The 15,098-nt window shown below is 45.1% G+C and overlaps 1 protein-coding gene across 1 annotated transcript in view; it reads left to right on the top strand.

Moving 5' to 3' along the window:
• Positions 1-14,820, top strand: part of ACER1 (alkaline ceramidase 1) — a 78,666-nt gene extending 63,846 nt beyond the window's left edge. The window contains exon 6 of the mRNA XM_088448892.1: positions 14,643-14,820. Within this exon, the coding sequence (XP_088305018.1) occupies positions 14,643-14,820 (178 nt within the window). The remainder of the gene's footprint in view (positions 1-14,642) is intronic.
• Positions 14,821-15,098: the final 278 nt, after the last annotated feature.

The raw sequence follows: 15,098 nt of genomic DNA, 5'->3' as shown, positions 1-15,098 counted from the left end.
ACTCCGAGTTTCTAGAATGACAGATCTCTTAATTACTGTACTGAGTTTGGTCAGATACCACCCTTGTGAATGTATTGCTCCTTCTCCTGACTCCACTCCATCTGTATCACCATCGACCTCTCCCTCCATCATCTATCCACCATTACAGAAACAAGACATCCCGAACCAAACAAGGATGATGAGAACTCTGGAAGAAATTTGGAACACAAACCCAGCCCACCATTCCATTGCTGGAATAGTGGACTGTAAATTTCCCTAGCTCAGGTATCTCACTGCAGTCTTTAACTCTCTCGGAACAAGCTCGCAATTGACAGGTCTATGTTATCTGCCTCGACTCTGCCTTGTATCTCCACTGGATAGTTGACCTTCCTGCAGTGAGTGGAATGGACCCAAGTATCTCTCTCTGCCACTTTCAAGGATGTCGTACTTGTCAGCAACACTATATACGGACCTTCCCACCGATCTGTCAGACATCCTGAACATAAGAAATTTCTGATCATAACAAATTCTCCAGGTTCAACATCATGACAGTTTGTTTCTGGTATATCAGGTGACAACAATTTCAGTTTCTGCTGCTGCTGTTTCAACTGTTTACTCATTGTTATAAGATACTTTACAGTAACCTCGTTGTTACTCTTCAAATCGTCCTGTGGACTTACAATCAGATGAGGTTGTCTCCCGAACAGTATCTCAAAAGGGGACAAATTAAGAGGGGGTCTAGGAGTTGTCCTGATGCTATGAAGAACTAGCGGTAAGGCTTCTGGCCAACCTAATCCAGTTTCAGCCATGATCTTACTCAGTTTGTTCCTTATAGCACCGTTTACCCTCTCCACCTTGGCACTGGCTTGCGGTCGATAGGGGGTGTGAAGTCTACTATTAATATACATGTTCTGGAAGACATCACCAGTGAAATGAGTACCCCTATCACTTTCTATGATTCTAGGGATACCATACCTGCATACAAATTCCTGACCGATCTTTTTAGCAGTAAACGTAGCAGTATTAGTGGCAGCTGGATATGCCTCTACCCAATTAGTAAACACATCGGTACAAACTAATACATACTTGAGATTCCTGCAGGGTGGAAATTGGATGAAATCAATTTGTATTACCTGAAAATGTCCGTCTGTCGGAGGGATGTGAGATGGCTCGGTTGGTATTGTTTTTCCAACGTTTTTCATCAAGCAGGTCAGACAGGACATTGCCCTCTTTTCCGCTTGAGAAGAAAAATCTGGTGCACACCAGTACGCCCTCAAGAACTTGCACATTCCTTGTTTACCTAGGTGAGTCAGACCATACGCTGCCTCAGCCAAGCTTGGGTAGTATGCCTTGGGAGCCACCGGCTTACCTTGTCCATCTCTCCTGAATGGAATACAAATTTTGCATCTCAATTAATTTCTGCATATCAATAGTTTGAAATATCATCATTTGATCAATTTGTGTGTTCATTCTTAACCCTGCTGCCCATTTGGCAACTTCATCTGCTCTATTATTCCCAGTGACACTGGATCATCCTCACATGTATGGGCTTAACACTTAATGACAGCCACTGCCTTTGGCATCTGGATTGCTGTCCATAGTCCTTTTATATGTTTTGAGTGTGCTACTGGTGTGCCTGCTGCTGTCAGAAAATTTCTAAGATGCCATAGAGCTCTGAAATTGTATAGGACCCAAAAGGCTTACCTAGAGTCAGTGTATATGTTAGCAGATTTGCCTTCTGCCAACTCACACGCTCTTCTTAGTGCCACTAGCTCCGCCACTTCGGTTGAGTGAGGTGGACCAAGGGGTTCGGCTTCTATAACGTCCTCGTCATTTACGACAGCATAACCTGTACATAACTCTCCAGTGTCAGTCTGTCTATGACAACTCCCATCCATTTAAAAAGTCACATCTACATTTTCTAAAGTTGTGTCATGTATATCAGGTCTTGCAGTAAAGGTCTGATTCAAGTATTCCATAGAATCATGTGCATTAGTATACCTGCAGAACTCACTTCCACCAGCGACTCACCTCTCTCTACCCTTTGTGCAACCTGAGGCACATATGGCAAATACGTTGCTGGGTTTAACATACTGCACCATTTAATGGTGATATTTGCAGGTGCTATTAGAGCTAGTTCCCATTTCATGAACCTAGCTGAGGAAACATGTCTGGTTTGGGCAGAATTCAGCAAAGCAGATACAGCATGGGGTGTATAAACAATCATATCATGGCCTAATACTACATCCTCACTCTTACTGACCAAAAGAGCAGTTGCTGCTACACTTCTTAAACACGTTGGGAGTGATCTTGCCACAGTGTCCAATTGTGCACTGTAGTATGCTACGGATCTACTGGCATCACCGTGTTTTTGTGTGAGGACACCTGCTGTGCAGCCATTAGCTTCTGTACAATATAAATCAAAAGGTTTTTCATAATCTGGCATTCCCAATGCAGGTGCTCTTGTCAGACTATCCTTAAGATTAAGGAAAGCCTGCTTTTTTTCCTCAGTGTGTGACACAGTTGGATTTTGAGGGAAAAACTAAGTCCTGCAATGGTAAAGCCAAAATAGAAAAACCTGGGATCCATGATCTGCAGTATCCACACATGCCCAAGAAGATGCGGATTTGCTGTTGGTTTTGCGGCAGTGTCATGGTCTGTATGGCCTGGATTCTTTCAGTAGTCAGATGTCGTAGCCCCTTGGTTAGGCAGTGTCCCAAGTATTTAACCCTGGTCTGGCATGGCTGTAATTTGTCCTTAGCAACCTTGTGTCCTGTCTGTGAGAGATGAAGCAACAGTAGTTTAGTATCATTTATACATGACATAAACGAATCAGAGAACAACAACAAATCATCTACATATTGTATTAGAACAGATCCATTGGCAGGTTGAAAAGATTGTAAACAGTCGTGTAAGGTCTGTGAGAAGATACTGGGGCTGTCTATGAAGCCCTGGGGTAACCGTGCCCATGTGAATTGTACCTATTATGTTCTGGGTTGTTTGTGGACCCGGGGTGGTAGCAGGAGCGATCACAGAAGCGGGTTTGAATATAAAACTAGGTTTTTTAATAGGTGCTTGAGTAGACATAAAATATGGCAGTAAATAAAAGTCCAGGTATATATTAACATGCACTGGAGTTCTGTGGTGGGAGTAATGGGTTAATGTCCAAGTAGAAACAATTAGAACTGTCCAGGTGTGTAGATAGTGAGACTGGAATAATCAACCAGGTATGCAGGTAGTGATGCAGGAAAATAATAAGCCAGGTATGCAGGTAGTGAACTAAGGGCCTGATTCAGAGCCGAACGCTATTTGAGCTCGCTCGTTCAGAAAAAAGGGGTGGCTATTCAAATGAACCGTCCACTCTTTGCGGTCTGTTCATGCCACTAGGTCTGAACGAGCGTACAACACATGCGGTCGTTTTTTGGAAAACTACGCCCCCTGGCCACTCGCATCCTACGTCATGTCCGCTATTTATTAGATTAATCGAGTACATCGACCAGCGTGTGAACAGCTCGCTATTCTTGTGGTTGGTTTTTCCTACCACAATCTTGCGAGCAGTTCTGACTATAAAATAACCCAGTGACGTGGTCAATGACGCTGCTGTATTAATTATGCACACCCATAAAACGCCCGTTTTGACCTTTAAGCATGCCTGCGTTCGGATCTCCACTCCCCGTTTTCAAGCACCTTCCCCTGTTACCACCCACATACGCCTCCTCCTGTCACTCAAAATAGCAGGCATTCGCTATTTAGTGAACAAACGATTTTCGGCCACACTGACTGGTTCGCGCATGCGTATTACGATCTGTACGCATGCGCAGTTGTGCAAACATCACTCGGAATGAACGAGTGGCCGCTTACGAGCAGCTCTGAATCAGGCCCTAAGGCAATGAACAGGATGTCAGCAGGCTCAGGCACTCAGGTATGGGCAAGGGTGGTGGAGGAAGCAGGGTAGTCCAGCGGAAGCTAGGAGCTGACAGGCAGACTGGCAGACAGCGAATTTCACAGGAACTGGATAAGCACAGAGAACTCCCTCTCAGCTAGGCTGAGATACACATTGCAATGGCAAAGACGGAAGGCACTGACCCTTCCTAAATACCCCATGCCATGCTGTTACTGGCCAGAGGGAACATATGACTCATCAGGATTGGCCAGCCGCATCACATGGCCAGAAGGCAAAATGGCGGCACCCATGCCAAATGGAACGGAGACGCCGCCAGGCCTTACCAGCGCAGAGTGACAACAGGTCCACACAACAATGCGCGCAGCCAAAGCCCCCCGCCAGACACCAGCTCTGCCACCAGACAGCCTGCGCCACAACGACCTCACAGGTAACACCCGCCTAGCGCCATGCTAAAATACCCTGGCCGTGACAGTACCCCCCCTTTTGGGGTGGCCTCAGGACACTCACCAGGCTTCTCTGGATGGGCAGAATGAAATCTCCTGATGAGCGTGGGAGCGTGGACATCACAAGCATCGTTCCAGCAACGTTCCTCTGGACCATAACCTTTCCAGTGTAGCAAATACTGTGGATGACCTCCACGTAGATGAGAGTTCAAGACCTGGGCGACCTCAAACTCAACTCCTCTCTCCGTCTGGACTCGAGGAGAAGCAGGTAGAGCACTGTGGAACCTATTCAGAACCAGGGGCTTTAATAAGGAAACATGGAAGGAATTAGGGATTTTTAGGTATGGGGGTAACAGTAGACGATAGGCCACTGGATTAATGACTTCTGTTATGGTGAAGGGACCAATGAAGCGTGGTACAAATTTCATTGAAGGAACTCTCAGACGAAGATTCCGGGGGGACAACCAGACCTGGCTTCCAACTTGCATGCGTGGAACTATTCTATGCTTCTTATCGGCCTGGGTCTTATAGCGAGAGGATGCCTTCAGCTAATCAGACCGTACTTGAGTCCAGATGGCAGCAAAATTCTGCACCATGTCCTCCATGGCCGGAACACCAAAAACAGGCAGGCTTCGGAATTCGGGAACACGAGGATGAAGGCCATAAACAACCTGAAATGGCGTTTGGTTAGTTGATGAGTGGTAGGAAGCATTATGTGCAAACTCGGCCCACAGCAGCAAGGCAGCCCAATTGTCCTGGGAAGATGTCATAAAAATTCTTAAGAAAGTCTCTAGATCTTGATTAACTCTCTCGGTGGAGCCGTGTCTTTGCGGATGGTAGGCCGTGGAAAAGTTTAACTTCACTTGAAGAACAGAACACAAAGCCCTCCAGAATTTTGCAGTAAACTGCACACCACTGTCAGAGACAATTTCAGCAGGAAGGCCATGAAGACGAAATATATGTTGGATGAACAACTGTGCCAGGTCAGGAGCAGAAGGTAGCTTCTTCAAATGTATATAGTGGACCATCTTAGAGAATCGGTCTATTACAACCCAGATAGTATTGAAGCCTTGAGAGACTGTATTGAAGCCTTGAGAGACTGGCAGGTCTGTGATGAAATCCATGGAGAGATGCGTCCATGGACGTGATGGAGTGGGTAATGTAAGCAATTCCCCAGCTGGAGCTTGTCATGATGATTTATGCTGGGCACAGGAGGAGCAGGAAGAGATAAAATCCATTATATCTGCCTTCATAGAAGGCCACCAATAGTGTCTTTTCAGGAACTCCAAAGTCTTCCGAGTGCCTGAGTGTCCTGTGAAGCGAGAGGAATGTGCCCAAATGAGAAGCCGCTTCCTTAATTCTGGGACCACAAATGATTTTCCTGTAGGAGGCTGAACCTGTAATGTGGCGAAAACTCTTGATTCCAAGGCAGAGGTATTGTTTTGATTTTCAGATTGATCATCACAGAGGAGAGATCTCGATAAGGCATCAGCCTTCTGATTAAGTGCTCCAGACCGGAAGGTCAGGGTGAATTGAAACCTGGCAAAGAATATTGCCCAGCAGGCTAAACGAGGACTCACACATTGAAGGTTTTTGAGAAATAGGAGATTTCTAAGGTCCGTAAATACAGTAAATGGAAACTTAGCACCTTCTAGTAAATATCTCCATTCCTTCAACGCCAACTTTACAGCTAGTAGTTCTTGCTCACCTATGGCGTAGTTCCTTTCGGCAGGTGAGAATTTTTTAGAAAAGAACCCACAAGGATGGACTCGATTGTCCTCATAACGTTGAGACAGGACTGCTCCCACAGCTTCAAATGATGCGTCTACTTCCAACAGAAAAGGCCTGTCCAGATCATGCTGTTGAAGAACTGGTGCTGATATAAAGGCCTATTTTAGAAGATGAAAAGCAGACTCTGCCTCAGGTGACCATTGGGCAGGATTAGCACCTTTGCGGGTCAAGGCTGTAATGGGAGCCAGCAATGTAGAAAATCCCTTAATGAAGCATCTATAATAATTGTCAAAGCCCGACAATCTCTGGATGGCTTTCAGTGTCTGAGGTCGGGTCCAATCCAGAATTGCTTGTACCTTCTTGGGGTCCATTTCCAAACTGGAGCCAGAAATAACGTAGCCGAGAAAAGGTACACTGGGCACTCCAAAGACACACTTCTCCAGTTTGCAGTAAAGGTGGTTTTCTCTCAAACGGGTCAAAACTTCTTTAACATGTTCTTAATGTTTAGCCACAGAGGGTGAAAAAATCAGTATATCGTCCAGATAGACAACAACTGAAACATATAACAGATCCCGGGAAAATCCCATTGATGAAACTCTGAAAGACAGCAGGGGCATTGCAAAATCCAAAAGGCATTACTAAATATTCGAAATGTCCATCTCTGGTATTAAAAGTGGTCTTCCATTCATCGCCAGCTCGAATACGAATGAGATTGCAAGCCCCTCTCAGATCTAATTTAGAAAAAATGACAGAGCCCTTGACCCTATCAAACAACTCAGTAATCAGGGGAAGAGGGTATCGATTCTTTACAGTAATGTCATTAAGGCCTCGATAAACAATACATGGTCTTAAACCACCGTCCTTTTTGCCAATGAAGAAAAATCCAGCTCTGGCAGGTGAAGTAGAGGGGCGAATGAACCCCTTTGCCAGGTTGTCCCGGATGTACTCGGTCATGGCTTGAATCTCAGGCAAGGAGAGCAGATAGGTACGACCACGAGGTGGTATCTTATTGGGTATCAAATCAATTGGACAGTCCCATTCCCTATGAGGCGGTAAGATATTTGCTTGCTGCTCAGTGAACACATCGGCAAACATCTGATATTCCTTGGGAATGGCTGAAGAAAGTAATGGAACTGTCTTTCTTTCAGGTCGAATTTTAGGAAGACAGGATTTCTGACAGTCCATACCCCATGACAGAATCTGCATAGAACTCCAATCTATCCTGGGATTATGTTGACGCAACCAGGGTAGACCAAGAACAATTTCTTGAGAGGCCTCTGACATCACCAGGAATTTTAAGGACTCAGAATGGAGTGCCCCAATTCGGACCAATACTGGTTGAGTCTCCTTGGTGACTATCCCGTTAGTTAGAGGGCATCCATCTATAGAGGTCAGAGAGATGGCATGGTTGAGAGACAAACAAGGAATCTGAAATTTATCTATGAAACTAGACGTTATGAAATTTCCGACTGCTCCCGAGTCAAGTAGAGCAGTAGCAAAGACAGGTTTGGGTTTAAGATCCAAAGCTAGGGTAATCGTGAAATCTTTAATTTTTGGAGATGGGCTCATAACTCCCAACTTGATGTCTCCAGGGTCAGTTAGGATTTGGCATTTCCCGGTTTACGGGGGCAGGAGATCAGCAGGTGACCGGATTCTCCGCAGTACAGACAGAGGTTCTTTTGCATTCTTCTCTGACGTTCTTCTTTGGAGAGGTGTGTAAGATTCACCTGCATAGGCTCCTCTTCAGTAGGAGAAGGAATGGGATGGGTAGAAATGGAGGGGGCAATTGACCTTTGCCGGTCAGTTCTGTGTTTTCAGCCTGACGTTCCCTGAAGCGTAGGTCAACTTTGATACACAATGAAATCATGTCGTTCAGATTAGTAGGAAGCTCTCGAGTGACTAGATCATCCTTTAGTCGGTCTGACAACCCATGCCAGAAGGGCGAGGTGAGGGCTTCCTCATTCCATTTGAGCTCTTATGCTAAAATTTGAAATTGCATGGCATATTGACTGACAGGATGGACCCCTTGTCTCAGTGTCATGAGGTTTGATGATGCTGATACAGTACGCCCAGGTTCATCGAAAATCCTCCTGAAGGATGACACAAAGCCTGCATAATTATCCAGCAGCGGATCTGAGCGCTCCCAGAGTGGGGAAGCCCATTCCAAGGCCTGGCCGGATAACAGAGAGACTATACAAGCCACTTTAGTTCTTGCAGTTAGAAAGTTGTCAGGCTGCAGGGTAAAATGTATGTCACACTGATTTAGGAATCCTCGGCAGAGTTCATGGGGCCAGTGCAAACTGTTATGTTCTGGGTTGTTTGTGGGCCCGGGGTGGTAGCAGGAGCGATCACAGAAGCGGGTTTGAATATAAAACTAGGTTTTTTAATAGGTGCTTGAGTAGACATAAAATATGGCAGTAAATAAAAGTCCAGGTATATATAAACGTGCAGTAGAGTTCTGTGGTGGGAGTAATGGGTTAATGTCCAAGTAGAAACAATTAGAACTGTCCAGGTGTGCAGGTAGTGAGACTGGAATAATCAACCAGGTATGCAGGTAGTGATGCAGGAAAATAATAAGCCAGGTATGCAGGTAGTGAACTAAGGCAATGAGCAGGATGTCAGCAGGCTCAGGCACTCAGGTATGGGCAAGGGTGGTGGAGGAAGCGGGGTAGTCCAGCGGAAGCTAGGAGCTGACAGGCAGACTGGCAGACAGCGAATTTCACAGGAACTGGATAAGCACAGAGAACTCCCTCTCAGCTAGGCTGAGATACACATTGCACTGGCAAAGAAAGAAGGCACTGACCCTTCCTAAATACCCCATACCGTGCTGTTACTGGCCGGAGGGAACATGTGACTCACCAGGATTGGCCAGCCGCATCACATGGCCAGAAGGCAAAATGGCGGCGCCCATGCCAAACGGAACGGAGATGTCGCCAGGCCTTACCAGCGCAGAGTGACAACAGGCCCGCACAACAACACACGCAGCCAAAGCCCCCCGCCAGCCACCAACAGCCCGCGCCACAACGACCTCACAGGTAACACCCGCCAAGCGCCATGCTGAAATACTCTGGCCATGACAGTACCCCCTTGTATGTGAAGGTGAATAAATACTGACAGTCAGGATGAAGAGGGACAGAGAAGAAGGCAGAACAGAGGTCAATAACAGTAAAATGGGTTGCATTTAGTGGGATCTGCATGAGAATGATAGCTGGATTTGGCACTACAGGGAATTGGCTCTCAACTACCTTATTAACCCCTCTAAGGTCCTGTACTAGCCTATAACCCCTCCCACCACTCTTCTTCACAGGAAAGATGGGACTGTTGGCTACACTAGCTGTACAGACAAATCCCCTGCTGGAGAAATCTCTCAATTATGGGATACACCTCTAACTCCACCTCTGGTTTAAAGGGTACTGAGGGATTTTTGAAGCCTGTCTTCCCACCTTTAAGTTGATCATTACAGGAGCTACACTTGCCATTAAACCAGTGTCCTGTCCATCTTTGGTCCAAAGGGAACCTGGTATTTGAGATAACATCTCCTTTACCTGTGATGGACTTTGCTCCAGAATGGTAGAGTGAAGCATTAACCTTATCCCTTACCTCGTGCGCAACTCTCTCTGGGATATCTAAAAATATACCATCAGGGGTACAATAAATGACACATCCCATTTTACACAACAAATCCCTTCCCAGTAGGTTTGTAGGAGCCGCCACTGCCAGGAGAAATGAATTCCTGGTATGCAGTAGCCCGAGCGTAACCTCTGCAGATTTGGTTAAAGGATAATGCTGCACTTTACCCGTTACACCCATAGCTGGTATTGTCTTGCAGGTCACCTGTAAAGTGGATGGAGATTTTAACACTGATCTGGTCACCCCTATGTCTACAAGAAAAGTATGTTTAGTACCAGCTACATCAACCGTCATTACAGGTTCTTCCCTAGTACTCCCAGTTAACCTGACTGTCCTGCTCCAATAAAGGATTTGCTGCCACTATGTGAGCAGGCGATTGCTGAAAGTTTCCTGCATTCTGGGGGTGTTTTGGAGTTCCCTGGTTAAATGGTCCCTGTTTCCTTGCTTTACAGTCCCTAATTAAGTGTCCCCTCTGGTTGCAGTTATAACACCTTCGTGGTGGGTATGGTTTGAAAGGTTGTTGTTGTGTGGGTTGGGGAGTGTGGAAAGATAATGGCTGGGAATGTGGATATGAGGGTTGTGGCTGTGTGTGGAATGTGTTCTGAGGCAAGGTATGTTGATATATGTTTTGTTGCCAAGTGTGATATGTGTGGTATGGCTATGTAATTTGTGACTGCGCAGGATGATGTGTATTGAGAACTTGTAGCTGCGCAGGTGAGTAGGTGTCTGGTGGCTGTAGATGCATTGTTTCAAGTGTTTCACACATCCTGAGGATGTTTTTGTCATGTTCAATAGCAGTTTCCCTGAGAGTGCCTACCATAATTCCCCTCCACCCAGGATGTGAGATCTGAACCCCGGTCTTTAGATTGTCTTTAAGACCATCCATAAGTACCGTGATGACCATTTCCCTGTGGTGTGTGCTATTTTTTATGTCCTCTATCCCAGTGTACTGGGTAATAGTCTGCAGTGCTCTGGTGAAATAATCTTCTGCAGACTCACTCTCCTTCTGCTTAATTGTAAAAATTTTACTCCAGTTAACTACCACTGGAAAATATATGGCCAATTGGGTGATTATGCGGGTTTTGTTATTCTGATTACTTTCGTCAGTTAAGGGACTATCTCCATCCAATACACAAGCCGTGATAAATTTTTTCACATCGGTATTGTGTGGAAGACATGCACGTAATACCACTCGCCAATCTTTGTTGGTTGGCTCATGAGCATTACCTAAATCTTTTACAAATCTCTGACACTTTGCTAACTCTTTTCTAGGGTCAGGGAAATCTGTCATTATGGAATGTAGCTCCGCTCTCGTCCACGGACAATGCATTGCTACCTCCCTTGTAGGCACTACACCACCTGCGTCCGGATTCCCATTGGGAACTGTTATTGTCCGGACTGGATGCATGCCTACCACACTGTTACCTTTGGCCTTGGTACTTGGGGGGTTCAGTCTATTACTGCAACGTATAATAGTATTTACACCAGCTTCCGCTATGGCTTCTGCGGGTGGTAGCACTTCTGCTACTACTATTGGTGAGGCCACTTCCTGTACCTGCTGTGGAGGAACATTTAACAGTTGAACTGCATGAGAAATGGCTGACATTACAACAGGTTCATCATCTGCTTCATAAACATTTTCCTTATAATTACTCAGGAGAGGGTACAAGTTACATGTTAACTTTTTATAATTTTTGGTATGGGCTGTATCTTCACCTTCCACCACGTAGGGTGGTGGAGGTGTACCTGCACTACTAACTGTACTTTTGGCAAAGCTACCTTGCTGTGGGTGACCACCCACAGCTATAGCGAGCGGCCAGGATGATGGTCGCGATGTTCAAGACCATCGTGACCATCGGGCATGCGACGAGACCCTTGTTGTAGGGTCTTGTGGCCGCAAGCCCCATAGAGATTTCAGCTCTAACAGAGCCGGAATCTCTCCATTGACATCATTCATGATGTCAGTGGGGCCGCACCCAAATGGCAGGCGTTCTCATGGGAATGCCTCTGTTTGGGCAGCCACCCCCCCGGCCCGCCCCGCCCACCAAAGGGGGGCGAGCTGACACTCAACATCGACAGCTCGTCCCCTTTGGTGCAAGATCTGGAGCGATGGATTGCCTGTCACTAGCCGGGTCTCGCGCATGCGCACGACGGAGCCGGCTCCATTGTGCGCATGCACTGTGGGCCACCATCGATCCAGTTGCAAGTGCTCAGTGCTCGCGACCGGGTCTGACTCAGGCCCACAGTGCGTTCTTGCCTACATAAAGCGCCTACCACCCTTTGTTGCAGAATCAAGGTATGTTTGCTATCGTGTGAATCACGGTGGCGTGATATCAACTGCGAGGCCCCATCTATGAATACCCTTAAATTGCTAGAGAGAAATAATCACTGTCCAGACAATAATTGTAGTTCCAATGCACAAAAAGTTCTTATTGCAATAAAAGAAAGTTACATGCTTTCATCTAGCACAATTAGCGCAAAGGCAATTAAATACAGAATATACGATACAGCCCAATACATAGCGTGTGCACTGGTCCCAGTATACAATCATCAGTCCAGAAGCCTGTGGTCATCCAAAGAGAATGGCTGTATACTAAAACCAGTATGCAAGCTATATACCCTCCCAGAACAAAGAAACTAGTTAACAGGTTTCCATTGGGTCTTGCTCGTGGACATTCTGGTACGATGCAGGTCATTGGACAGTTCATATAGCATCATGGGCATGTCCCAGCTCCTCAGATGTTGCTTTGTGTGGTTTTCCTGCCTAAGAACTGGTTTAAATTAGTAAAAAACACTTCATACAGTTTCACATTCTAACCACTATTTTCATATTGTTCATATCTTGCGAACACATGATGCGATTTCATTGCGGGTCGAATCGGAAATCTGCAAATAAACAGTGGTTTAGAATGGTACCAAACATGATATGTCTACTAGCTTATATACCTTAAATATCGTATGCCTTACATTTCGCAACATAAGTGTTTGCTAATAAAACCTCTAATATTTAGCTTTTAATGTGGGGGAACCTTTTTATAAGTTTTGGTATGTGTAAGTGTGAGAATATTGCGTATAGTCGCTAATATGCGTGGCGCGTTTATGTGTAGAGTGCTTTGATAAACAGTGCAACTGTGCGCTGTGCGTCTTGTATATTTTATGTTTTATTTAATTTGCGTATGTGGTATGGTTGGACTTTTTACAATATGCGGTAGCAATGCAGACGCACTATGCTACTAATAACATATAGCATCGCACACAATGGTTTCATGCTGATGACGCAAGATGGCGTCGTCAGGGGCAACACAAGATGGCGTCGCCCGATATTGATTTACGATCTGGTCTCAGCCAATCATCCGGCTTCGACAGGTGTAAAGTCTGCTAATCTAAAAATGTTTATTACCATGTCCGTCTCCTGCTTTGTATTGTATTGTAAGTCTCTAGTTACTTATTTGTTTATGTACCTTGTAAGACGCTGCGGAACACTTGTGGTGCCGTATAAATAAATGATGATAATAATATTAATAGTGTGTGGGCCGCAAGAAAAAAAAGTCTTATATGCAATTTTGAAAGGTTTATTATTAATAAAAACCAATGCAATTACCCCTGTATTAGCGCCTTTTATGCAATGCCCTCCTGTATGAGAGCCCCTTATGCAGTGTCCCCTGAAGTTTTGCCCATTATGCAATGCCCCCTGTATTAGAGCACCTTATACAATGTCCCTGTATTAGAGCCCCTCATGCAGTGCCCCCAGTAGTGCCCAAAGTAATGGTCCTTGTAATACCCCTTATGCAGTGCCCCAGTAATGTCCCTAGTAGTGCCCCTTATGTTGTGCCCCAGTAATATCCCTAGTAGTGCCACTTATGTTGTGCCCCTAGTAATGCTCATAGTAGTGCCCGTTATGTTGTGCCACCAGTAATGCCCCTAGTTGTGCCCATTATGCTGTGCCCTCTCCCATTGTAGAACAGGCTCCACTCCCCTGTGCAGTACTTACCTCTCTTCACGCTGGCCGCTGGGCACCACTCCAGTCCACACTGTCAGCACACTTGCGTAGATGCTGCTTGGATCTAACTAGGTCCAGCAGGCGCAGGCTCCTCTCATCGTGGGTGACATCACCCGTGCACTGCATCACTGGGAACGCTGGCCTCTGAAGCGATCAAAGGCTTCTTTAGTCTCTGATCACTTCAGAGACCAGCATTCCCAGTTTTATATACAGTAAACACTGCCTGATCGGAGTTGAACTCTGATTGGGGCAGAGTCTGGTCCGCATAATATATGTGTTTGGGCCCACACTGTCGGGCTGCATAAAATGTTTATTTGGGCCGCATGCGCATGTTTGACATGCCTGTCTTACACCTTACACTCAGTAGGCTGTAACTAGAAATTTACCTTTAATGGTCCGAGCAGTGATCCTCTCTGGTGAGCTTTATTTAAACTGCTTGTGCATTGTGAAGGACAACAGAGCTGCCTGAATCCTGTACAAGAAGGATATCAACCAGTGGCTGCTATAAAATGATCATTAGGTAGCTGTCAGTTTTTTTGTTTTTTTTTTAAACAATTTTTATTAGTATTGTAAGAACAAATAAAACAGATTAACAGGACATACAAAAATAATACAGTCAATCTCACTTTTGAAAATACAAAATAGAAAATACAATAAAATATATTCAAAGATTATGATAAAACCGTAACAAATAGTACAATTACTTTGAAAATATAGATCCAATACCATCTTTTTAATTATATATCAACAAAATAGAGAAAAGAAAAAATAGAAATTATAAAAAGAAAGAGATAAAAGGAAAAAACTAAATAAAGTTACTCTTTGATTAGTATAATGCAGTACACTTTCACGAGTGCAAAAGAAGCAGAGCTTGTTTGAACCACACACTTTGTAGAAACTTTATGTATATTTGTAACTGATTGTGCATGTTATTTTCTCTTTTTCTTTCTCTTAGGCATATCTTCATTTGTCTTACTGTTGCACACATTAACACCGTCTTTGCCTTTTTTGATGCACAGTATGAGATTCCAGAGTGCACGCTACAGGTTCAGTATTGGCCATTCAAGTCCACCCGATTTGGTCTTCCATACTTAGCTATCACGAAGGCCACTGTGCCTAAAAAACATTGCTAGTAAAAAGCTCTTATCATAGTCCTCCAGAATTTACTCCAGGGTCTACTTTGGAGGACAAGTTGATGCTTACAACAACACTGAAGTAATCTGGATCAGAGTGCTCCACCTTCTGTTCTTGCTGCTGTGGTAAATCATTTTAGTGCCCAGGTGGTGGCTTATTTTCTGCCCTCTTTGGACAGAGGAGCTTTGTTGTTTACGGTTCTCTGTGACTACTTGGATCTTATTCATGGTCCGACACACTAATGCAATACTTGGAACATGGAATTCAGTTAGGCTAT

Source organism: Taudactylus pleione, unplaced genomic scaffold, assembly GCF_031769625.1.
Source record: "Taudactylus pleione unplaced genomic scaffold, aTauple2 ptg000471l, whole genome shotgun sequence".
NCBI classification, from domain to species: Eukaryota; Metazoa; Chordata; class Amphibia; order Anura; family Myobatrachidae; genus Taudactylus; species Taudactylus pleione.
This window is presented reverse-complemented; position numbering and strand designations above follow the sequence as displayed.